At 40.8% G+C, this 26,642-nt stretch overlaps 1 protein-coding gene across 1 annotated transcript in view; it reads left to right on the forward strand.

Annotated features, from left to right (window-relative positions):
- LOC115144502 (CUB and sushi domain-containing protein 1-like) overlaps positions 1-26,642 on the forward strand; it is a 415,143-nt gene that overhangs the window by 272,029 nt on the left and 116,472 nt on the right. The window contains 11 exon segments of the mRNA XM_065002644.1: positions 1,815-1,896; positions 2,373-2,497; positions 4,357-4,478; positions 10,805-10,859; positions 10,862-10,907; positions 11,243-11,355; positions 18,400-18,582; positions 21,324-21,650; positions 23,269-23,463; positions 23,719-23,857; positions 24,012-24,199. Coding sequence (XP_064858716.1) covers positions 1,815-1,896; positions 2,373-2,497; positions 4,357-4,478; positions 10,805-10,859; positions 10,862-10,907; positions 11,243-11,355; positions 18,400-18,582; positions 21,324-21,650; positions 23,269-23,463; positions 23,719-23,857; positions 24,012-24,199 — 1,575 coding nt within the window.

The raw sequence follows: 26,642 nt of genomic DNA on the forward strand, positions 1-26,642 counted from the left end.
ATGGTAGCGTCCCACCTTGCCAACAGCCAGTGAAATTGCAGGGCGCCAAATTCAAAACAACAGAAATACCATAATTAAAATTCCTCAAACATACAAGTATTATACACCATTTTAAAGATAAACTTATTGTAAATCCAGCCACAGTGTCCGATTTCAAATAGGCTTTACCGCGAAAGCACACCAAACGATTATGTTAGGTCAGCACCTAGTCACAGAAAACCATACAGCCATTTTCCAGCCATGGAGAGGGCTCACAAAAGTCAGAAATAGAGATAAAATTAATCACTAACCTTTGATGATCTTCATCAGGTGGCACTCACAGGACTTCACAGACATCATTCAAACAGTTTTTTTTTTAAATCTACTAATTATATGCATATTCTAGCTTTTGGGCCTGAGTAGCAGGCAGTTTACTCTGGGCACCTTATTATCCAAGCTACTCAATACTGCCCCCCAGTCCCAAAGAAGTTAACCTTTCTCCTCCCCTTCATCTACACTGATTGCTGCTGCTACTCTCTGTTGTTATCTATGCATAGCCACTTTAATAACTCTACCTACATATACATAATTACCTCAATTACCTCGACACCGGTTCCCCCTGCACATTGACATTGACTCTGTACCGGTACCCCCTGTATATAGCCCCGCTATTGTTATTTACTGCTGCTCTTAATTATTTGTTATCATTATTGCTTACTTTTTTGTGATTTTCTTAAAACTGCATTGTTGGTTAAGGGCTTGTAAGTAAGCATTTCACGGTAAGGTCTACATCTGTTGTATTCGGTGCATGTGACAAATACAATTTGATTTGATTGACATCAATAAGGTATCATAGCTTTCACCTGGATTTACCTGGTCAGTCTGTCATGTTCATAATGTTTTTCATAATGTTTTGTACACTTTTTTACACAGTGTATGTTAACATGACTTAATGTGTATGATATTGCAGGATATAATACACTAAACGTTGTATCCAGGGTATTGTCCAGGACTGTTAGATGCAATGCATTTAGTTTTGTAATGTTTTTATGAAACCTTTATTTAACCAGAAAAATACCCTTGAGGTTAGAAACCTCTTTTGTGAGGGGGATTAGGTGTAATGATTTGTTTCAGTCTGTGTTATGGCCATTAGAGACTTTTAACTTCTTCCTTCACATGAATGTTTTCAGTGCAACAGCGCACAATGATCGATGCAATTTCTATTCTGAAATCCATTATTAGACCAAATTGTCTCCCAAAGTTTTCATTGATAATTTTACTGCCAATGATCTAAATATGCAGTAACTGTAAGTGGACTCATCTTTGTATTCATTCATGGCTTCTGAATTAATGGCAGCGATAGAGGAATAATTTCCTTTCATTGAGACTAATGGAGCGTGATCTTGTTAGAACATGAAATTAGGATGAATTGCTCTAATCCTATGATTGTGAGAGTGCTGTTTGTCACCATTGTCTCTTGCTTCTGGCCCTGTGTTTCTAGTATAATACCTTTCCGATTCTTGTCAGCACCTGTTATGGAGCATCAATATGGGCCTTTGTTAAAAGTATCCGAGCCTCTGTATAATCCCATAGCAAACTCTTAACCTTTTGTCTAACCATCAGTGTGTATATTTTGTACTGTCAATTAATCATCTAGACATAAAAACTGTACAATCAAGCTTATCACATTACATTTGACTTACCCAGACTATACAGTGCACTTGAGGCGCATAACTTTCATGGTATTATTTTATAATATCTGTCACTAGTAATTAAATAGATTTGGTACTTCTTTTCTCACCACTCTGTATTCCACCTTTATCCTCTTTCTGTAGTGAGCCAAGGGGGCATGGCAGCAGACATTTGTCCAGATCCTGGGATTCCAGAGAATGGGAAGAGGATGGGCTCAGACTTTCAGTGGGTTCCTTTGCTTCACTCTCATCAGGTTTGGCCTCAGTGAATTTGGAACTGTGTGGAACAGCTTTAATCAAGGCGATCCCTGCTGTGTGGAATAGGCATTTTTAAACCCCCACTGCTATGCCATCACCATTAGTGACTGAAATTAGACCCGCACAATAGGTGATAAGACCCTCTTAGAGAAGATGCCTTAATTCAACAAGGGTCATTACTGGTTTGTTAAGGAGGCAGATGTACTTATCACCATTAAAAACTAAAAACATTTGAGAAATTGAGGAAACTTGTTCACAGACCAAAAAAGTTATACTTGGTTGTTTGGAACACACCATAGCAATCTACTGGTGGAAATTGAAAACTTTTTATCCCATGTTGCTTGTTGCAGATTTGACAGAAGGAAGTCTGTCACAGGCATTGAGGAGTTAGGGGTTGATGTCGTGCTCTGTGCGGCAGGTCATTTGTTTCTCCAATTCCTACAGGGTCGGAGCCAGCATCCAGTTTTCCTGTGATGACAGCTATGTGCTTCAGGGATCAAAGAGCATCACTTGCCAGAGAGTGACAGAGACGTTGGCCGCGTGGAGTGACCACAGGCCTATCTGCCGCAGTAAGTGTGAACGCAGGCAGGCTCTTTTACCATCGCAACACTTTCTGTAGGTACAGATATGCTCTCTTAATTTGATCACCCTGTTGTGGCAGAGTATTTGTAAATTCAAAACTTGTAGTGTATTCAATGTTTAAAAAGGCTTCTAAAGTTTAAATTTCCACTTAAACATTTCACATAATTCACATTTCCTGTTGCTGCAGGATTATTTTCCTGCTGTGAGAAACCAGTCAAATTAAGATGTACAATGTCACACCTCGTCACCAGTGGTGAGGAGGGTGTGGGGTGTTTAATGGTGAGGCACGACAGTACAGATATTATTGTATTTAGAGGATTTAACTGTTACCTACTAGCCAGGTCAAATACTTGAATATTCTCTATTCTTCATATTACCATGGCTTTAGCTGGAATTTACAAAGGCTGTTGAAGATTCAATCCCCTTGATTTAAAAGCATTGAACCGTTTTATTTATGTCTTTATTGAGACATGTAGTTGCTAGCCATCTGTGAGAAGTAGCAACTGCTTTTGAACTGTTAATAGCTATGATTAATACCACATGAGTTTCCAAAACTATTATGACTGTATGGTTCACTTTTGCTGGCACATACTGTGTACAAAAATAATAACATTTGTTTACTTGTTAATATTTTTGCACTATTTATCAGTAATCCCTATCCATTTAGAGTTAGGGAAGCATGACATGTTTTTTTAGGTAAGCGTGACATGTTTTTGAGGGGAAGCATGACATGTTTTTTAGGGAAGCATGCATGACATGTTTTTATTTTGTTTCACAGGAGATAATCGCAATCGCAATCCATATAGGTTAAGTTAAGTGCTACCAAACTGTAAATTACAGTTGAGGCTATACTGATGGTAACTGATGATCGGCTCACAGTTGTATTATTGGTGTGTGCAGGCAGCTAATGCCCACTGGAGGTGAGATCCGCAGAGGTCTAACTTTCAAAGCCATAGAGGACACAGGCCTCCAGATGACATTAATCAAAATGAAATGAGGCAGTATGTCAGCCATCCAGAAGGAAAGAGTAACCATGTTTGACAATTTCTTAGCACCATTCCTGGGGAGTACTGATCGATCCAGACACTTTTTGTCACAGCGTCGCCCGGTAAACCCTTTAAGAATAACACTCTACTACCCCCTCGCCCCCAGACCTCTCTCCACCATCACCCTCTCCATGCGGAGCTAAGTACCAGGTAGAAGCCATTAAATGTGAAGTTAAAAGGCCTCCAGAGATCCACTGCTGCTCTGTACTCTCCCGGATATGTATAATCCCAGGTGATTATTTAGAGTTAATTATAGAATGCTTTTCCGACCTGTGAATGAAGGATGTGCTCGTTTAGGAGTTTTTTCTACCAACTTCAGAACCCTCTGACTCTTCGATAATTAACAGGCGTACGGCGTAGTCATCAGAGATTTCATAATTAATCATTTTCAGTCATTTTAACTAGACAATGGGTGATGTCAGACTCTGCTTCTTCACCTCTTGATGATTTCACTCACCAATCTTCAGGATAAACGTTAAGTAATGAGTAATTAAATGTTCAGTAATTAGGTGCAGTAACCCAAAGGTTGCTGGTTTGAATCCCCGAGCCAGGAATGTGGAAAAATCTTCCATTCTGCCCCTGAGCAAGGCAGTTAATCCCCAACAACAACTGCTTCCCGGCCACCAATGATATCGATTAAGGCAGCCCCCCACTCTTCTCTGACTCAGGGTGGTTTGGTTAAATGTGGAAGATATATTTAGGTTGAATGCATTCTGTGGTGCAACTGAATAGGTATTCCCTTCCAATGTAGCATTTACTTATTTTTGTCTGATAAATGTATTTGTATTTTATTTCAACAGCGAGAACGTGTGGTTCTAATTCAAGAGGACCAAAGGGCTTCATCACCTCTCCTAATTACCCTGTTCAGTATGACAACAATGCCCACTGTGTTTGGGTCATAACAGCACTGGACAATAGGAAGGTGAGTCACATTTATTTTCTTTCTTTTTGCTTTCTTTCTTTTTATTTTCTTTCTTTATATCATAGTGAGTTATCAGCATGCATAGCCGTGCTAATGAGTCTCTTTGCAAGGTGAATGGTTCAACTTCAATAATTTAACTCAGTTTGTGTTGTATTTTGCAAGTTGAGGCTATGTCAAAATCACATTATTTTGGATGTAGGTGAAGGATAATGTATTTTATTGTGACAGTGAACCAACAGGACATCCAATGAAAGGGGTATCCAAGCACATAATTATGATTATGATATGGTATTAATGCAATGCCATTGTGTTCATTGGCATACAAGTGGTATTAGAATCACTAAATTAGCATAACAAATATAATGGGGAAATTAACAGAAAAAAAAGCTTATTTTGTAAAGAGGGCCCACTTAAAAACGGTTTAATTACTGGTTTCTACTTGTCTTTTATATCCCTCGTGCCACGTAGGGGTCAGAGCACTAAAGCTAAAACAAACAGTAATTCATATCTTCTGCTGTAAATGATGGATAGTTCAAGGAGGAGTGCCTTAAAGGAAATGGAACGCTTCAAAAGGATTAGAAATGAATCATTAGTCACTTGGCTGTAAATTGCTGCATCTCTGATGCATATGAATTTCTGCATGTGACCACCAGTATTTGTTATGCTGCCGTTAACACTGTCCACCTCAAACCAAAACTCCCTATGAACATAATTAATGGAACTTCACCTTCTTGGTGCAGCCACAGATCAGCACTCAAGTGAATTAAGTCAAGCTAGAAATTACTTTACAAAGTAGTTTGAGAATGCTGTTAAAAGTTTGACATGTCACCCAGGTATTCAGCATGCCCAATTCAGCAAGAACCTGATAACAATGGAGGTATCTTGCACCTCCTACTGTACATGTTCATTAGAGATTCACGTTGGATTCATTAAGTGAGTTCAACCTTTAAATCGTCTCCCGAAGGCCAGAGTTCTGTAAAATGTTCCTGTCTGTCTGCCGTGCAAATTGATACGTTTGTTCCTTTCCTTAAACATATTCTCAATTAGTTTAGCAAATTCTAAACTGTAGAATTATCCAAAAGTAGTCCATGTCTTGTAATTCAATTACTGTTCTGAATGATGTTTTTACCTGTAATTATTACTTGCTGCGGAAGTAAACTGTTCATTATTTCCTTCTCATATTTGTGGCATGTCATCATTGAAACATATGAGCCTTTATCTTTGTGGAAAACATGGGTTTTGACTTGGGTTTTAAAACATTGGAAAAGAGACTCGAAAATTGCAGAGATCCTAGAGTCTCTTGGGATAGTGAGCTGACAGTTGTTCTTCTTTTTCACTATCTTGTTTATACTTATTGAAACACACCAGAGAGTTTTTTTTTTTGAAGATTCACTGACATAGCACCTGTCAGGGAATATTGCATTTTGGAAAATGCACCTTAAATGCACATTCAGTGGACACTATAATTTGACTCACAATTGGACTTTTGTTATGCTCTAACCTGAGCTGTATATTTCAGCATCACCTTGCATACCGCCATAGGAATATGACAATAATCAAATCAGTAATGAATTTAGTAATTGGCACATTAATATACATGCATTCGGAAAGTATTCAGACCCCTGAACCTTTTGAACATTTTGTTAGAGCCTTATTCTAAAATTGATTAAATATGAGGTTTTTTTCTTCATCAATCTACAATCTAATCTTTTTTTTAAATATCACATTTACATAAGTATTCAGACCCTTTACTCAGTGCTTTGTTGAAGCACCCTTGGCAGCGATTACACTCTCGAGTCTTCTTGGGTATAAACCTACAAGCTTGGCACACCTGTATTTGGGGAGTTTTTCACATTATTTTCTGCAGAATCTCTTAAGCTCTGTCAGGTTGGATGGGGAGCGTCGCTGCACAGCTATTTGCATGTCTCTCCAGAGATGTTCGATCGGGTTCTAGTCTGGGGTCTGGCTGGGCCACTCAAGGACATTCAGAGACTTGTCCCGAAGCTACTCCTGCATTGTTTTGGCTGTGTGCTTAGGGTCGTTGTCCTGTTGGAAGGTGAACTTTCGACCCGAGTCTGATTTCCTGAGCCCTCTGGAGCAGGTTTTCATCAAGGAGCTCGCTGTACTTTGCTTCGTTCATCTTTCCCTCCCAGTCTCTAACGCTGAAAAGATCCCCACAGCATGATGCAGCCACCACCATTCTTCACCATAAGGATGGTATTGCCCAGGTGATGAGCGGTGCCTGCTTTCCTCCAAACGTGATGCTTGGCATTTAGGCCAAAGCGTTCAATCTTGGTTTCATTGGCAAACTCCAAGCGTGCTGTCATATGCCTTTTACTGAGGAATGGCTTCAGTCTGTCCACTCTACCATAAAGGCCTGATTGGTGGAGTGCTGAAGATATGGTTGTCCTTCTGGAAGGTTCTCCCATCTCCACAAAGGAACTCTGGAGCTCTGTCAGAGTGACCATCGGGTTCTTGGTCACCTCCCTGACCAAGGCCATTCTCCCCCGATTTCTCAGTCTGGCCGGGCGGCCAGCTCTAGGCAGAGTCTTGGTGGTTCCAAACTTCTTCCATTTAAGAATGATGGAGGCCACTGTGTTCCTTTGGACTTTCAATGCTGCAGAAATATTTTGGTAGCCTTCCCCAGATCTGTGCCTCGACACAATCCTGTCTCTGAGCTCTATGGACAATTCCTTCTACCTCATGGCTTGGTTTTTGCTCTGACATGAACCGTCAACTTTGGGACCTTATATAGACAATTGTGTGTCCTTCCAAATCATGTCCAATCAACTGAATTTTCCACAGGACTCCAATCAAGTTGTAAAAACAACTCAAGGATGATGAATGGAAACAGGATGCACATGAGCTCAATGTCGAGTCTCATAGCAAAGGGTCTGAATACTTATGTAAATACGGTATTTCTGTTTTTTAGATTTGCAAACATTTTAAAAACCTGTTTGTTTTTGTTTCGTCATTATGGGAATTGTGCATACATTAGTGAGGACCTTTTTTAAAATTTAGAATAAGGCTGAAACATAACAAAATGTGGAAAAAGTGAAGGGGTCTGAATCCTTTGCCAAGGCACTGTTTATACCCGCGATGTGTTTGTGCATGTAACTGGTAGACAGTATTCGTAAACAAATAGTGTGATGCTTTTGACAAAACAGTATCATTGAGGGGAGATGAAACGATGGGCAAATTGTATAGGGACAGGTGTTCCAATCAGACAGTGATTATTTTGGATGAGTTACAAAACATCAACAAACTATAGAAGGTCAAATGGATGTTTTTTCAACAAATGAAGACAAAACAGAACCATTGAACCAGCCTTCCGGTTCTGTATAAAACAAAGGAATCAATAGTGCCCTAAAATATTGTATATAAGCCAGGTGAAGGAACAATCACCAAGGTGTGCTGTCAGCTTGCAATTGTGTTGATATAGACCACAAGTGCTGTTTCTCCTCTTGCTAAGTCTTCTGTAAAAACCCTTTCTGTTTTTGACAGGGTAATTTGAGAGGGTGATATTGTAGACGTCTCATTTAAGATTGCCTCAAACTGCTTACTACAAAGTTTGACATTCCACACAGATTGCTTGTCCAAAAACTTCAGAGGTGCTTAGCAGAATCACAGTTGCGTAAAAAACAACAACATATGTTTACCTCTGTTGACAGTATGTTATCCCAGAGACATAAAGAGAAGACTAGTAAAGGGTGCCAACAGTCACCTGTTTTAGGATGTATGTACGGTTATGGCACAGCTTGACATTTAATTGAATAAAATTAATCCTCCGCATTGGTATTTGTTGTAAGAAATTATAATCTCCCTTAATTTATTACCTCTTTATAATCAGTTGACTTTATTGTACTCTATAGCATCTAGACTGATACAATTTTGTGTTTACCATTTTAAATATCTCCTTAATCCTTTTTGCATCTTGAACTCTGTAATTCATTACGGGTGGATTGATTACCTTACAAGCATATTGAGCATCAATACTTTCTATTCATATTTATGCTGACAAATCGTGTTACCCATTCCTATTGTGTGAACATTTAGGAATCTTCCTCTGTCATTCAAAATATTTCCCATTTTAGAGGTCAAGACATGTCCTTCTATGATTATTTAACCACTCCAATGAGGCTGTCGGATAGGTGCGTTTTTAAATCATTACTGGCTGCCAAAAGGGAGTCGCCATGGAGATGGATATTGCTCTCCATATTCTATTAGTGTTGTAAATGGCAGGTCAGTGTGTAATTGCTCATTTATTCCTAGCCCTGTCTGTCTATCTGCTTGAACATTGGCTTGTTCCAGTCACCATGACTTCATGGCATTGCTGTGTGTATTTGTACAGTGTCTGTTTTTCATTGTTATTAAAGCATAGGTCGGAATTCAATTTGAGCAGATATTGGTTTTCTTTAAAGGAAAACTCCACCCAAAAACAATCTTTTGTTTTATTAGTCCATTGTTGATAAAGTCCCAAAATGTTTTGTTTGTCAGCGCTCAAGAGACTTTAAAAATACAGAAATCAACCCAGTATGATGCATTTTAAAAGGACTTTTCCTTTAATGAGATTTCTCTCAGATGGCACCTGCTGGAGCGGAGATGTCAAAGGTCAACGAAGATTGACATCTCATGGACATTGAATTGCCACAAAACCAGAATTATCCTTAGACAATTTAGAGTTTTTGTGCGCTTTGAAGTGCAATGCATGAAGATTGAATTACAAACAGAGGGTTTCGCAGTCTAATTAAACCCAAGTTTATCAAATCTACAAATCTATTATTGTATTGTTAAGTTCTATTAAAATGACTATTATTCTTGGTTAGCAGTCATTGGTCATTGAGGAAAAATGTGTGTGTGTGTGTGTGTGTGTTAGATCTTTACATGAGCTATTATTATCATCAATCCCTGCAATGTTTTATATCAGAATAGTTGAGTTTACATGACAGGGTGAGTTATAAGTGGCTCTTGAAAAGCAAACTGGCTATCAGTGAACTCGTACTCAAGGGTTTAGGCTCTCACATTGATCATTCACTTTGGGCCCCTTGGCTTGGTACTACACATTTCAGTGAGGATAGCCCAACCTACACAGGTAATACATTTGCTTTTGAGTCTCAGGAGAAAAAAATATGGATGGAATAATGGTTATTTAATGGTGCAATTGAGAGAATTTGAGGATGTTGATAATGGGCTTGTCCTAATTAAGCTTTATTTCTTCCCTTCAAGCAATCTCTGCTCAAATCCAATTTTCTTTTAACTGCCTTTCTTCCTGTGCCGGCATCAAAAGTGGAGCCATCTTTTTTTTCTCAAGCCTTTGTTCGTGCCCAGGCATTGCAAATACTTGAACTGCTCTTTTCCAGTTCATCATTGCACTGCCACCACGAAATGATTTGCAAATGTATTTCATGGTTTCATTATTTTAGTCTCCCAGGTAGCTGTGACAGCAGTGCTTTTTTTTTGCAAATACTATGCAATGCTAATTATTCTGTTTACCACAGAACACACACACAACAAGTGTTTGAAAGTATAGAGCTGCAGTAGCTGCAATGTTGATGTCTTTTGCTGCTCTAATATGAATAAGCTATGTTTGTTATGGTGCATACCAGAGTACTATGATGTTTTTCTACAATACATGATAAAAGACTCAATATTATTTCATGGGATCTATGGTTAGAATTAAATCATAGAGCATTACACTATTCAAATGTTATTAGATTGTGTTGCAAAACCACACCAATCCTGAAATATGTATTTAATTACGGCAGTGGGCTAAATCAGGGTCACACAGAGTCTTTCTTGCTAGTCTTAAACAAATCTACTTTGAAACAAAAGTATACACCTCACACACATGGTCTTTGGCTTAAAAAAAAAGAAAACACATGTACCATGTCAGATATACAGTAATGTAATGTATTGAAATGTATTACATTTTGAGATTGCATCCCAATATTACACTTTATATACATCACAGAAGACTGAAATATAACAGAACCGTTTCACAAAGAACCACCAGATTTTCTGCAGCTTTTTTTCTTCTTCTATAACGTTTATCCATTATGAAATATGAATAACATTCCACCCATGAGGCCACTAGGTCATTTGACTGCAGGAAAGGGCTACATCCCAACCACTTTAAAGGGAATTTGCTATGATTTAATTATTTTTAATTGATACCATTTCTAGGAAAATAAAGCACTTTGTATCAGAATGAATAGAAGAGTAACAAAATAAGCATTGTGTAAATAGTTCAATTGCAAAATGGTTTACGGCCATGTTATCATGGCTGTCCTTGAACCAATGTGGAACATATATCCTGTTTTGAGCAGGTTATCAAGCTTGCCTTTGAGGAGTTTGATCTTGAGAGAGGATATGACACGCTAACAGTGGGGATGGAGGGAAGATTGGCGATGCCAGGAGAGTGCTCTATGTGTGAGTATTCTGCAGATACCCTGAATTTATCATTTACTATCTCGAAACTTTCCCTCAATATTTTCGCTCAAACCCTTCCCTCCAGCATTCACTGTAGGATTTTTAAGTTGCACCGAACTATGCTGTAGTCTACACAGACGAACTAGGACAATAGATTGGGGCAGTTATTCTGATAATACATTGAACATAATTGTCATGTAATTAATACACATTTTCCCGTTTACTTGAAAATAATGACCATAGTTTTTGGAGCATGAAAACAATAAATTAAACTACTGATGTGGGTAAGAGACAATAAGTTAATGAGTCATTGAGTTCCATGTTATGTGTTTTAGGCTGACAGGGTCTAGTGTTCCTGACCTGATAGTCAGTATGAGCAACCAGATGTGGCTCCATCTCCAGTCTGATGACACCATCGGGTCCCAAGGATTCAAGGCCACATATGAAGGTACACTTCCTATGCTCTTTCAGAACATATGCAATGGTCTGCCAAATAATGGATTTGGTCTGGATTTAGACCCTGTACATCTACCATTTCATGTTGAGGCCATGCTTATTTGAGATCTCATAGTTGGTGGTACTTGTCAGCATAAGTCACATTTGATATGTAACGTGTTGGTCAGCCTACCATTTCCACATACTACAGTATGTGTGCGTTTCTCTACAACCCATAGAATGATGTTCATTATACAACGGGTGGGTCTAATCCTGAATGCTGATTGGTTAAAATCATATTCCAGCCAAGACATCAATTCTGCAGATTCAGCAAAATATTAAATGGGCCAGCATGTGATCGACACAGACAAGTTAGTTTTCCAGATGAAATGCAACAGCAAAGCAAAGTTCTATAAATAGGGTTGCAAAATTCCAGTAACGTTCCCCAAATTCCTTGGTTTTCCAAAAATCCTGGTTGGAGATTTCCCACATTTCCTGCTTATTCCGTTGTAATTTCAGGAATCTTGGGAAAGGAGTTTTGCAGCCCCATCTATATATGTATCTAAACATCTGTTTCAATAAACACTAATGTCCAGAATTTCCCTCCACCAGCATGAACTGTAATTCATTCCCAGTATCAGATGGTGGGACTAATTCCTTCCAACTGATGAATAGCACTGAACTTGCACTAATAAGTTATTACTGGGTTACTGGGCACAGTCAACACACCTACATTAAAGTAGTGTCATGCTGTGAGAGAGAAGAGATTTGCGTTGCTGATAAATACTGTAGGGACACTGTTTGCTTTGGAAGTCATTTTCCATTCCACTCAACTGCTAGGTGGAAGTAAATTGTATTTAGGCCCCTGTTCAATCAAACCTGGTATGCCGATTTATTGCCACAGTTAGACAAATTATTGTTCTGACTGGGAGAGAGTGTTTGTATTGCTTTAATAATGAATCAATGTTTACTCTGTGAAACAAAAATGAATGCTACTGAATATTAATTCACAGATACCTTTTTCCAGATAGAACCAGCCCAGAAACGGCAGGACACCAATGTTAATTAAGCAGGGCAATTAGCTTGTAAACGATATTACAACCCATAAAACAGCAATGCTATAGGCTAGTTAGACTCCAATAAACTACTATCTTTTTTTCTAAACTGTTGAGTTTATCCATGGGCCACGACCGTCTGTGAACTTTTGAAAGTTATTAGTTTACACTTTTGTTTGGAAACACTGTATGGAAAGTCCATTGTCACCACCATCCACTTTCCATTTAGAGATTACTATTACCTCCTCAAGGGTCAACCCTTACCTTATACGGTCATACAGAGAGTCCATTGTCACCACCATCCACTTTCCATTTAGAGATGACTATTACCTCCTCAAGGGTCAACCCTTACCTTATATGGTCATACAGAGAGTCCATTGTCACCACCATCCACTTTCCATTTAGAGATTACTATTACCTCCTCAAGGGTCAACCCTTACCTTATATGGTCATACAGAGAGTTGACACAATCGTCAATTTAACACAATGCAGAACCCTGCACAACAACACCACCTCCATTAACTTTGTATAAACCCAACTTCAAACCTGTGCCTACAGTCCGGGTGTCAACGTTGACAGCAGAACCAGGTAGGACTCATTGTCAGGGGTCCGCATACAGTAGGTGTCCATGTCTACTGTATATACAATCTGGGGGAGTATTAAGTCAGGCTTGTTCACTTGTATTATGCATCTGTCTGATAAATGTTGGCAAAAAAAGTGATACCTATAGACGGACTATATGAAACATTTATAACCCATACATACTGTATAAGCACTACTGTACATAAGTAATTGCTTGTGTAATAATGAAACAACATATATCAGTTGGATGGAAGAGAATCATGGTATCCCAATGGGGAATTCATAAAAATATATATTCTGAAGACTATAGGCACATACTGTATGAATCAGTAAATATAATGAACGTTACGGATTAAGGATAAGAATCATTGCATAATATCATTAAAGTAACTTTGCAAGCAGGTACGCATTTCCTTTAGGCAAAGGCTTCTAGTGGATATGTTGCCCCTAACTTGTATTTTACTTACATAATTCCTTCCTGTAGCACATTCTATGGGCCTATTTGTTATTTATTCTGTGATAATTCAGATTTTCTCTCATGCAACTGGCTAAGGTAGGCTCACTGTGAGAACATTGATTTTGAGGGATGTCTCACAAGGAGCTGAGTGAAGTCCATATTATGGCAAGAACAGCTCAAATAAGCAAAGAGAAACAACAGTCCATCATTACTTTAATACATGAAGGTCAGTCAATGTGGATCATTTCAATAACTTCTAAAGTTTCTTCAAGTATAGTCGCAAAAACCATCAAGCGCTATGATGAAACTGGCTCTCATGAGGACTGCCACAGGAAAGGAAGACCAAGAGTTAACCTCTTCTGCAGAGGATATTTCAGTAGCGTTAACTGCACCTCAGATTGCACCCCAGATAGGGTAATAGAAACATCTCAACATTAACTGTTCAGAGGAGGCTGGGTGAATCAGGCCTTCATGGTCGATTGCTGCTAAGAAACCACTACTTAAGGACACCAATAGGAAGAAGAGACTTGCTTGGGCCATAAAACACGAACAATGGACATTAGACCAGTGGAAATCTGTCCTTTGGTGTGATGAGTCCAAATTTGTTATTTTTGGTTCCAACTGCCTTGTCTTTGTGAGACGCAGAGTAGGTGAACGGATGATAACCGAAAGTGTGGTTCCCACCATGAAGCATGGAGGAGGAGGTGTGATGGTGTGGGGGTGCTTTGCTGGTGACACCGTCTGTGATTTATTTAGAATTCAAGGCACACTCAACCAGCATGGCTACCACAGCATTCTGCAGCGAAACACCATTCCATCTGGTTTGCACTTAGTGGGATTATCATTTGTTTTTCAATAGGACAATGACCCAAAACACACCTCCTGGTTATGTAATTGCTATTTGACCAAGAAGGAGAGTGATGGAGTGCTGCAGCAGATGACCTGGTCTCCACAATCACCCGACCTCAAACCAAATGAGATGGTTTGGGATGAGTTAGACCATAGAGTGAAGGAAAAGCAGCCAACAAGTGATCAGCATATGTGGTAACTCCTTCAAGACTGTTGGAAAAGCATTCCTCATGAAGCTGGTTGAGAGAATGCCAAGTGTGCAAAGCTGTCATCAAGGCAAAGGGTGGCTACTGTGAAGAATCTCAAATCTGAAATATATTTAGATTTGTTTAACCGTTTTTTTGTTACGACATGATTCCATATGTGTTCATAGTTTTGATGTCTACACTATTATTCTACAATGTAGAAAACCGTAAATAAATTAAAACCCTTGAATGAGTAGGTGTATCCACACTTTTGACTGGAGCTATATTTACAGTTGAAGTCGGAAGTTTACATACACCTTAGACAAATACATTTAAACTCAGTTTTTCACAATTCCCAACATTTAACCCTAGTAAAAATGCCCTGCCTTATGTCAGTTAGGATCACCACTTTATTTTAAGAATGTGAAATGTCAGAATAATAGTAGAGAGAATGATTTATTTCAGCTTTTATTTGTTTCATCACATTCCCAGTGGGTCAGAAGTTTACATACACTCAATTAGTATATGGTAGCATTGCCTTTAAATTGTTTAACTTGGGTCAAACGTTTCGGGTAGCCTTCCACAAGCTTCCCACAATAAGTTGTGTGAATATTGCCCCATTCCTCTTGACAGAGCTGGTGTAACTGAGTCAGGTTTGTATGCCTCCTTGCTCGCACACGCTTTTTCAGTTCTGCCCACACATTTTCTACAGGATTGAAGTCAGGGCCTTGTGATGGCCACTCCAATACCTTGCCTTTGTTGTCCTTAAGCCATTTTGCCACAACTTTGGAAGTATACTTGCAGTCATTGTCCATTTGGAAGACCCATTTGCAACCAAGCTTTTACTTTAACTGATGTATTGAGATGTTGCTTCAATATATCCACTTAATTTTCCTACCCCATGATGCCATCTATTTTGTGAAGTGCAAAAGTCCCTCCTACAGCAAAGGACCCCCACAACATAATGCTGCAATCCCCGTGCTTCACGGTTGGGATGGTGTTCTTCAGCTTGCAAGCCTCCCCCTTTTCCCTCCAAACATACCAATGGTCATTATGGCCAAACATTTATATTTTTGTTTCATCAGACCAGAGGACATTTCTCCAAAAAGTATGATCTTTGTCCCCATGTGCATTTGCAAACCGTAGTCTGGCTTTTTTATGGCGGTTTTGGAGCAGTGGCTTCTTCCTTGCTGAGCGACCTATCAGGTTATGTCGATATAGGATTCGTTTTACTGTGGATATAGATACTTTTGTACCTGTTTCCTCCAGCATCTTCACAAGGTCCTTTGCTGCTGTTCTGGAATTGATTTGCACTTTTCGCACCAAAGTACATTCATCTCTAGAAGAGAGAGCGCGTCTCCTTCATAAGCAGTATGACGGCTGCGTGGTCCCATGGTGTTTATACTTGCGTACTATTGTTTGTACAGATGAACGTGGAACCTTCAGGCCTTTGGAAATTGCTCCCAAGGATGAACCAGACTTGTGGAGGTCTACAATTTTTTTCTGGGGTCTTGGCTGATTTCTTTTGATTTTCCCATGATGTCTTTCAAAGAGGCACTGAGTTTGAAGGTAGGCCTTGAAATACATCCACAGATAAACCCCCAATTGACTAAAATTAGGTCAATTAGCCTATCAGAAGCTTCTAAAGCCATGACGTCATTTTCTGGAATTTTCCAATCTGTTTAAAGGCACAGTCAACTTAGTGTATGTCAACATCTGACCCACTGGAATTGTGATACAGTGATATATAAGTAAAATAATCTGTCTGTAAACAATTGTTGGAAAAATTACTTGTGTCATGCACAAAGTAGATGTCCTACCCTACTTGGCAAAACTATAATTTGTTAACTTTTTATGGCTGCAGGGGCAGTATTGAGTAGCTTGGATGAAAAGGTGCCCATTGTAAACAGCCAGCTCCTCAGTCTCAGTTGCTAATATATGCGTATTATTAGTAGTATTCGATAGAAAACACTCTAAAGTTTCCAAAACTGTCCAAATTTTGTCGGTGAGTATAACAGAACTGATATTGCAGGCGAAAACCTGAGGAAAATCAAAACAGGAAGTGGCTTCTATTTTGAAAACTCCATGTTCCATAGCCTCCCTTTGCTGGATTTAAAGGGATATGAACCAGATTCCTTTCCCTATCGCTTCCTCAAGGTGTCAACAGTCTTCAGACATAGTTTCAGGCTTTTATTTTGAAAAATGAGCCAGAACGATAACATCGCGTCAAGTGGTCACATGAATTTTGCTCGCGCAACAGAATTTGGACAGCCATTGTTTTCCCCTCTCCTACTGTGAAAGACATTTGCGGTTGATATATTATCGATTATATATTTTAAAAACAACCTGAGGATTGATTATAAAAAACGTTTGACATGTTTCTGTGGACATTATGGAAACTATTGGGAATTTTCGTCTGCGTTGTCCTGACCGCTCTTTCCTGTGGATTTCTGAACATAACGCGACAAACAAACGGAGGTATTCTGGATCTAAAAATAATCTTTATGGAACAAAAGGAACATTTGTTGTGTAACTGGGAGTCTCGTGAGTGAAAACATCCAAAGATCATCAAAGGTAAACGATTAATTTGATTGCTTTTCTGATTTTTGTGACCGAGCTACCTGATGCTAAGTGTACGTAATGTTTTATCGTGCGATCGATAAACTTACACAAACGCTTGGATTGCTTTCTCTGTAAAGCATTATTTCAAAATCTGACATGACAGGTAGATTAACAAAAGGCTAACCTGTGTTTTCCTATATTGCACTTGTAATTTCATGAATATAAATATTCATAATATTTATTGTATGTAGCGCTATGCTATTCAGCGGTTGTTGATGACACTTATCCCGATATCGGGATTGCAGCCATAACAAGTTAACAAGACATTTGTGGAGTGGTTGAAAAACGAGTTTGAATGACTCCAACCTAAGTGTATGTAAACTTCCGACTACAACTCTATATATAGTTTATATCTCCCAGAAAACTGTTAAACAGAGACATCATAAACATAAATTAAACATGTCTCTGTTATCTGTGGACATTGATATGATGCTTTGACTTGTTTATGACTACTCTGAAATATTCTAATTAAATCTGAAACAGACCACCGGGTACCCATATTTTAATGTTATCTCCTGCTTACTCTTTCAACAATGTTTGCAATTTCACCCACAATATGCATTGAAATGGTAAACATGTTCTGGACTGCTGACTTGACTTCCAGCTCCTCATAATGTAGGTTATTGGACAGTAGATTCAGTGATGGCCAGCCACTTGAGGCATGTTTACATATTAGTATTTAAGAGAATGGCATAGCCTTAGTAAGACAGTTTACATCTCTATCACGGTTGCGATTGGGCTGATATGCCCTTACTGATTGTGGAGCTTCCGCATAGATCCTTCAACTAATTGCTCTTGGCAGATCCAAAGGTATTTAACCGGCACTTAACACCTCACAAAGGTTGTTGAATGTGCTGCTGGAATAAAACCCATCCCCTGTAGATTATTGCTCAGATGGACCAGTGGAGCGGCAGCAGCTGAGCTGACACACTGGTTGTTAACACAAAAATGAACTCTTCCAGAACGTCATTCATTTGTCACTGTCATTTTACTCCTGCTAGAAAATGCTGCCTCCACCTGAAAATGTAGAGGAAATAAACAACTCTCGACTGTCTTGTTTTCTCTTGGATTATACCAGGGATAGCTTGTATCAGGTGAGCCATCCATGGTTTTCAGAATGTTTTACTTGTGTAAAGAATGTTGAGTTAGAGGAAAGCTGTCATGTTCTGTTTTCAGGATCTGATGATTGCTCAGTGGATGTCAGTTTTAGGACATTCAACCCGAAGAGCAGCTAACCTGATATCCTTGGGAATTGAAACCACATGAATGAACTTAAACGTTGTAACAGTTGTATATTTTCTTTACAGAAATCGACAAAGGAGGGTGTGGCGATCCTGGAATTCCGGCCTACGGCAGAAGAACAGGGGAGCGTTTTTTACACGGCGACATGCTGACTTTCGAGTGTCAGGCGGCCTTCGAGTTGGTCGGCGAGAGAACGATATCATGCCAGCAAAACAACCAGTGGTCTGGAAACAAACCCAGCTGCGTGTGTAAGATGCCATTTAAAAATGCATGACTTGAATTAACTGCGCTGTCATTGAGATTGATCAATCTGATACACTGTCCCAACGGTCCGAGGGAACCAGCCAGGTAGGGAAGGAAGGTGATATGGTTATCCCCACTGACCCAACAGTCCGAGGGAACCAGCCAGGTAGGGAAGGAAGGTGATATGGTTATCCCCACTGTCCCAACAGTCCGAGGGAACCAGCCAGGTAGGGAAGGAAGGTGATATGGTTATCCCCACTGACCCAACAGTCCGAGGGAACCAGCCAGGTAGGGAAGGAAGGTGATATGGTTATCCTCACTGTCCCAACAGTCCGAGGGAACCAGCCAGGTAGGGAAGGAAGGTGATATGGTTATCCCCACTGACCCAACAGTCCGAGGGAACCAGCCAGGTAGGGAAGGAAGGTGATATGGTTATCCCCACTGTCCCAACAGTCCGAGGGAACCAGCCAGGTAGGGAAGGAAGGTGATATGGTTATCCCCACTGTCCCAACGGTCCGAGGGAACCAGCCAGGTAGGGAAGGAAGGTGATATGGTTATCCCCACTGACCCAACAGTCCGAGGGAACCAGCCAGGTAGGGAAGGAAGGTGATATGGTTATCCCCACTGTCCCAACAGTCCGAGGGAACCAGCCAGGTAGGGAAGGAAGGTGATATGGTTATCCCCACTGTCCCAACAGTCCGAGGGAACCAGCCAGGTAGGGAAGGAAGGTGATATGGTTATCCCCACTGTCCCAACAGTCCGAGGAACCAGCCAGGTAGGGAAGGAAGGTGATATGGTTATCCCCACTGTCCCAACAGTCCGAGGGAACCAGCCAGGTAGGGAAGGAAGGTGATATGGTTATCCCCACTGTCCCAACAGTCCGAGGGAACCAGCCAGGTAGGGAAGGAAGGTGATATGGTTATCCCCACTGACCCAACAGTCCGAGGGAACCAGCCAGGTAGGGAAGGAAGGTGATATGGTTATCCCCACTGTCCCAACAGTCCGAGGGAACCAGCCAGGTAGGGAAGGAAGGTGATATGGTTATCCCCACTGACCCAACAGTCCGAGGGAACCAGCCAGGTAGGGAAGGAAGGTGATATGGTTATCCCCACTGTCCCAACAATCCGAGGGAACCAGCCAGGTAGGGAAGGAAGGTGATATGGTTATCCCCACTGTCCCAACGGTCCGAGGGAACTAGCCAGGTAGGGAAGGAAGGTGATATGGTTATCCCCACTGACCCAACAGTCCGAGGGAACCAGCCAGGTAGGGAAGGAAGGTGATATGGTTATCCCCACTGTCCCAACAGTCCGAGGGAACCAGCCAGGTAGGGAAGGAAGGTGATATGGTTATCCCCACTGTCCCAACAGTCCGAGGGAACCAGCCAGGTAGGGAAGGAAGGTGATATGGTTATCCCCACTGACCCAACAGTCCGAGGGAACCAGCCAGGTAGGGAAGGAAGGTGATATGGTTATCCCCACTGACCCAACGGTCCGAGGGAACCAGCCAGGTAGGGAAGGAAGGTGATATGGTTATCCCCACTGACCCAACAGTCCGAGGGAACCAGCCAGGTAGGGAAGGAAGGTGATATGGTTATCCCCACTGACCCAACAGTCCGAGGAACCAGCCAGGTAGGGAAGGAAGGTGATATGGTTATCCCCACTGTCCCAACAGTCCGAGGGAACCAGCCAGGTAGGGAAGGAAGGTGATATGGTTATCCCCACTGACCCAACAGTCCGAGGGAACCAGCCAGGTAGGGAAGGAAGGTGATATGGTTATCCCCACTGTCCCAACAGTCCGAGGGAACCAGCCAGGTAGGGAAGGAAGGTGATATGGTTATCCCCACTGTCCCAACGGTCCGAGGGAACCAGCCAGGTAGGGAAGGAAGGTGATATGGTTATCCCCACTGTCCCAACGGTCCGAGGGAACCAGCCAGGTAGGGAAGGAAGGTGATATGGTTATCCCCACTGTCCCAACGGTCCGAGGGAACCAGCCAGGTAGGGAAGGAAGGTGATATGGTTATCCCCACTGTCCCAACAGTCCGAGGGAACCAGCCAGGTAGGGAAGGAAGGTGATATGGTTATCCCCACTGACCCAACAGTCCGAGGGAACCAGCCAGGTAGGGAAGGAAGGTGATATGGTTATCCCCACTGACCCATGTAAAGCTGTCATCATCTCTCAGGTTTTGTTGTCGCTTGGTCAACACTCCCCGCTGTCTATTTTGGAAAGTCATACAATTCAATCATTACTAACATAATTTTAGACACTGAGCTTATTCATTACAGTTTCAATACAGAGGCCTTTTTTGAGAATGGAGACTTTTCAGATGTAAAGTAAGAGCTGCTGCTGCAGGTAATGCTGTATTCAATCTTTTGATTTCACCTTCCTTCTGGCATGCAGGCTGACACCTCTAAGCCATCCAACAAGGGTTAAGCAGCTAATCAGCCAAGGGCAATCAGGTCTTGGTTGTATGCACTCACTACTGTAAGTCGCTCTGGATAAGAGCGTCTGCTAAATGACTCAAATGTCAAATATCCTCCACTGTCATGACACTGGGTTATATTCTTCCACCTAGTACAGTGAATAGAATGTGTCACCTGAAGCATTCAAAGGAAAGCGTGTATCCATCCCATTTCAAACAAAATGTCTTCAGTGATGTCTTATAAAAGAGCTATTTTCGCTCACTGTGTGATGCGTCAAAGCATGATGGCAGATCTGTGTGTGTGTGTGCTCCTATCTATTTTTACAGTCTCCTGCTTCTTCAATTTCACAACCCCATCAGGAATAATCCTCTCCCCAAACTACCCTGAGGAGTATGGGAACAACATGAACTGTGTGTGGCTCATTATCGCAGAGTCAGGGAGCAGGATTCATCTAATTTTCAGCGACTTTGAGGTAGAGCCCCAGTTTGACTACCTTATTGTGAAAGATGACGGGATGTCGGAGCCCACCACGTTCGGCACGTTCTCTGGGAAGGACGTACCCTCTCAGATCGCCAGCAATGGACACATCATGCGCCTGGAGTTCCAGTCTGACCACTCCAACACTGGGAAAGGATTTAACATCACATACACAAGTAAATTGCCCCTTCTTTTTAAAGATATGGGATTTTGCAATATTTTGAAGACCCTCACAATATCTTCTGATATGCAATTCAGAACTGCCTGTGGCACAACTACTGAGTCAAGCTGTCTCTATAGTGCTTCAGATGTATGCAATCAAATGCTTAGTCAGGTGTATTCTCACAAGAGTGGTAACGAATCAACATTATTAACAATCTTCAAATTAGAGGATCCCTATTTGAGAATGGAGATCCATTAGCTAGAACTGTGGTACTGTTCTATTTAACAATTTGTATGGCCATAGATGTGTATACCATTGTATATTTTACCTGTAATTTAAACCAGGAACATCTCATTTGAATAATTACTAATTCTATTACATTTGATTAACTGCTCTAAAGATATAAGTAGTGCATCACGTTTACTAAATGATTTCCCACTGGGCACACACTGGTTAAATCAACATTGTTTCCACGTCATTTCAATGAAATTGCATTGAACCAACGTGGAAAAGACATTGAATTGACGTCTGTAACCAGTGGGATCACTCTGTTTTTTTATTCAACAGATGACATTATGACAAATCAAATAAACAATTTGCCCTTTTCTCTCAATACTACACCATTTAAAAGGGGCTTGGGAATGTTTGCCATTTTAATCATTTACAATATTAACATTTTAATGCATATTGTTATGCAAACGTGTCTACCAGTGGTCCCAAAACATGTTTTATATGTAAACACAAGATAAGAAAAACAATAATACTGCAAGGCAATTCCAAACCTTGAAGGTAAACATTTAAAAACATATGGTTTCTATTTTTTTGCTGATATTACAGAGACAGTATCATGGAACAGAAAACAGCAATGGTAGTGGTCTGTTCAGGTCCTCTGCCTCAACATAGACACACTATAGCACAAAAATGTTGAACTGATCCGGGTGTGCCCAATGTTAATGGAATTATGCCTGTACCACACCGAGCTGAAATTAGGTCTGAATATTGCTGTCCCCAGTGCCTGTTTGCTATCTCTAGGAAACATTGTCTCGTTGCACTCCCCCGGCCTGGGAGACAACGCAGTGACATGTCTCTCCTCCACAGAGGAACAGAGGCAGGCTGCAGCGGTGGGGAAGGTTAATGAAATGGAGGAGGATGTTGTTACCATTCTTATTCCGCATCAGAATCCGCTGGACACTCCTGTCAGTGACTAAGACAGGGATGGGTTTCTTTTTTTCTTGGCGGGGAGGTGTCAGCCATGTGATGGGGATGGCGGGGGGTGGTGTGGCATCTCAATAGCAGCGCCGTAGAATTGGCGTGTCACTGTGTCAGGAGGAGAGGGACATGTCTCCCAATCTGGTGTGGGGAGTTACTGTCAGCGAGCAGGAGTGTAATAACAATGAGCCAGGGAAATGTGTTGCCTCCATGGCGTCAGTCTTCACCACTCTGCTGTGTTCATTTTGTTGGCTGATTAGCCTCTATTCTCAGTGACTAAATAATTAACCAGGTTCTCATCGTGTTTTCTGGGATAAGACAAATGAGTTAAATGTGACACAGAATCCAGTTTGATGTCTTCTTATTGATTAAAAAACAACAACACTGAAAAACACTGAAACCAGTTTTATTTTCCTCGCTAGCATTTGGTCAGAATGAATGCCACGACCCCGGCATCCCTGTCAATGGCCAGCGGTATGGGGAACACTTCTTGTTGGGGAGCTCCGTTCTTTTCACATGTGATGAAGGATTCATCAAAACCCATGGGTCTGAGTCCATAACCTGCATCATTCAGGATGGAAACGTAGTGTGGAATGCAGCAGTTCCTCGGTGTGAAGGTACTGTATAATGTTGAACAATAATCCATACAGTCTGCCAATGTCAGTGGAGTGGGTGGGCACTGGGCATGTCATGTGGGGGTCTGCTTTATTGTTGTCTGTTGGTGTAACATTGTAGAGCCGCTGAAAATGTGCTACAATAATGAGTAAAGTTTCCCCTCGACAGTCTATACGGTTACATTCTGCATGCCGTTGCATATGGACGTGTAAGCTCTCTATGTCAGAACATTGCCACTAAAACATGTTCCCCTCTAGCACCTTGTGGAGGACATTTAACAGCTCCAACCGGAGTTCTGCTGTCTCCTGGCTGGCCAGGATACTACAAAGACTCGTTAAACTGTGAATGGGTCATTGAAGCCAACAAAGATCACGCCATCAAGATATCCTTTGACAGGTTTCTATTTTGTTTCAAATGTATCTTATCCCTGATGAAGCTATTTCAATCATTCCATATGAGATAATCTGCCATGGTAAACTACAGAAAAATGCTTGGATGGAATAGTAGCTTCTAATTCACTTCTCTTTTCTTTCTGTCTGTTTCCATGTAGATTCCAGACCGAGGTTAATTATGACACACTGGAGATTCGGGATGGCCCCTCCAACTCCTCTCCTTTAATCGGAGAGTATCATGGCACTCAAGCGCCCCATTTTCTCATTAGCACCAGCAATTACATGTACCTGCTATTCACCACAGACAACAGTCGCTCCAGCGTGGGCTTCCAGATCCGCTACGACAGTGAGTTCTACCGTTTTCATTTGGAAATGTATCCACAGGGCTACCTTTCAAAAGCAGAGGACATTGTGTTGTCAATCCACACATTGTTTCATGGCTACAACTACGTGCTGCAATATCACTTTACTACGTGTGCTGTGATGTCAATATTAACTCAGCTTGTGTGTGGGTGTTGTGATCATATTGAAGTAGTGTAGGAGCTGTGAAATTAGATTTACACTTCATTTGGATAACTTGTCTTCATTGGGGTTGTTGCCTGAACAGGACTGCGATTTAAATACCAAAGAATTGGTGATTGCGTAGGGAAACCTAATTTAACTCATTATATCACTAATAATAGCAATAGGCAGTGGTGTGCGATAGGATTATTAAGTAATCTATCAATAATTGAATAGCGTTGTAAAATAGCTAGTCTAATTCTTTCTCCAAATGCCAAAATATCTTAGGAATGTTAAAAATGAAAAGAATTACTACGAAATAAAAGTTATGTCACAAAGGCTGTTTAAATTAATGCTTTAGGGTGCGTTCGTAAATTCAATCTGGAGTGCCAGCGTTCGCTCAGAGTGCCCTCTAGGCGTATGTAAATTCAGAGCATTGTCAGATTGTCCATTCTTAAATTCAGAGTGTTTCGCTCTCATAGCGTTCAGAGTGCACACTGGACGCTCTGGCCAGAGGAGTAGGGTTGATCCGAGCATGTTGGTTAGGCTGGTTAGGCTGTTTTCATGTTAACTAGAGCGTTGGTGACTGTAAATGTGCTGCTGGCAATAATTAAAACATTTGCAAACGTTTACTGACACCGGCCAAATTCAACGGCTGTTGAGCGTTCGTAAATCCATCAGTTATTTTTCCCTCTGGAATTGGAGTAGTTAGCCAGGGCGAATTTACGAATGCACCCTTAGACCAAATGATTTCGTAAATAACATTATACAACGGCTTGATTTAATCCTGGATGCTGATGGGTTAAAATCGCATTCCAGCCAGTGTCTATTCCACAAATTACCACCGGCTAAATCTATGATGTTGAAATGCCTATTTACTCTTTTCCATCTGACTGGGCAATCCACTGTCTCATCAACCCAGCCAGACAATTTATACATTTGATGTCCACTATAAAAAGCACCAAGACATTATCTCCCATTTCTTTAGACAAACATTTAGTTTTCAACAGCGGAGATTTGCATACATGTTGCTGTCTGTCTCTTCGACATTTGCAACATTGAAGTTCGATCTCCAGCTGTCCCATAGTAATGAACGTGTCGGGAGTCGAGAAGAGACCGTTTTTCTCAGCCAGTCGAAATCATGAATCAGTTGGCATCATTTTTCTGGACATATATCTTTTTTTTTTTACTAGAAAACAGTTCAAACAAAACAAAAATAAGCTAATTCACAATCTTTCCAGCTTCAGTTTGAAGTGATTGTGTTAGCTGTGTTGTTTGAACAATAGTGTCCTGACAAGAGAGCACATTTTCTATGCCAGGCGAAATCGCACATCATTAGCTCATTGTTATGGATGTATCCAAATAAATGTCACTAGAAAACAGCATAAACCAAGCAAATGCAGCTACTTTGCTGTTATTCTGGCTGCACTGTTTGACGTGAATGTAAGTTAGCTGTAGTTGGCTAGCTAGCAAGCAAGGGAAAATAATGTTGGCAGCCAGTATGTCAATGGAACATTTAGAACAAACAACTGGGTCACGTCCATAGATATAGAACAAAAGGACTTAACGACTGGGTCGTGTCTCTGGCAACCGAACCGATAGAACGGCTTGGGTAGCAAGCTTAGATTTGTGTTGGGACTATATCTCATGGAAGGATGAAATAGTATGAATACATTAATCAAAATAACATTTTTTTAAATGAAAATATGTCAATCATTATTTGAATATGTTGGTAACCTATTGCATAAAAGTGATAACACCCGTGCCAATATATCCTCCAAACACGGGCATTATCACTTGTATGTACCACTGTCATCCGTCAGTGTACTATGATAGAGAACATGCTCTCTATTTTCTTCTACTTTAAATCAGGCTTCCATACTATACAGTTGAAGTCAGAAGTTTACATACACTTAGGTTGGAGTCATTAAAACTTGTTTTTCAACCACTCCACAAATGTCTTGTTAAAAAACTATAGTTTGGCAAGTTGGTTAGAACATCTACTTTGTGCATGACACAAGTCATTTTTCCAACAATTGTTTACAGACAGATTATTTCACTTCTAATTCTCTGTATCACAATTCCAGTGGGTCAGAAGTTTACATACACTAAGTTGACTGTGCCTTTAAACAGCTTGGAAAATTACAGAAAATTATGTCTTGGCTTTAGAAGCTTCTGATAGGAAAATTGACATCATTTGAGTCAATTGGAGGTGTACCTGTGGATTTATTACAAGGCCTACCTTCAAACTCAGTGCCCCTTTGCTTGACATCATGGGAAAATCAAAA

This window comes from Oncorhynchus nerka, linkage group LG16, assembly GCF_034236695.1.
Source record: "Oncorhynchus nerka isolate Pitt River linkage group LG16, Oner_Uvic_2.0, whole genome shotgun sequence".
Taxonomy (NCBI): Eukaryota; Metazoa; Chordata; class Actinopteri; order Salmoniformes; family Salmonidae; genus Oncorhynchus; species Oncorhynchus nerka.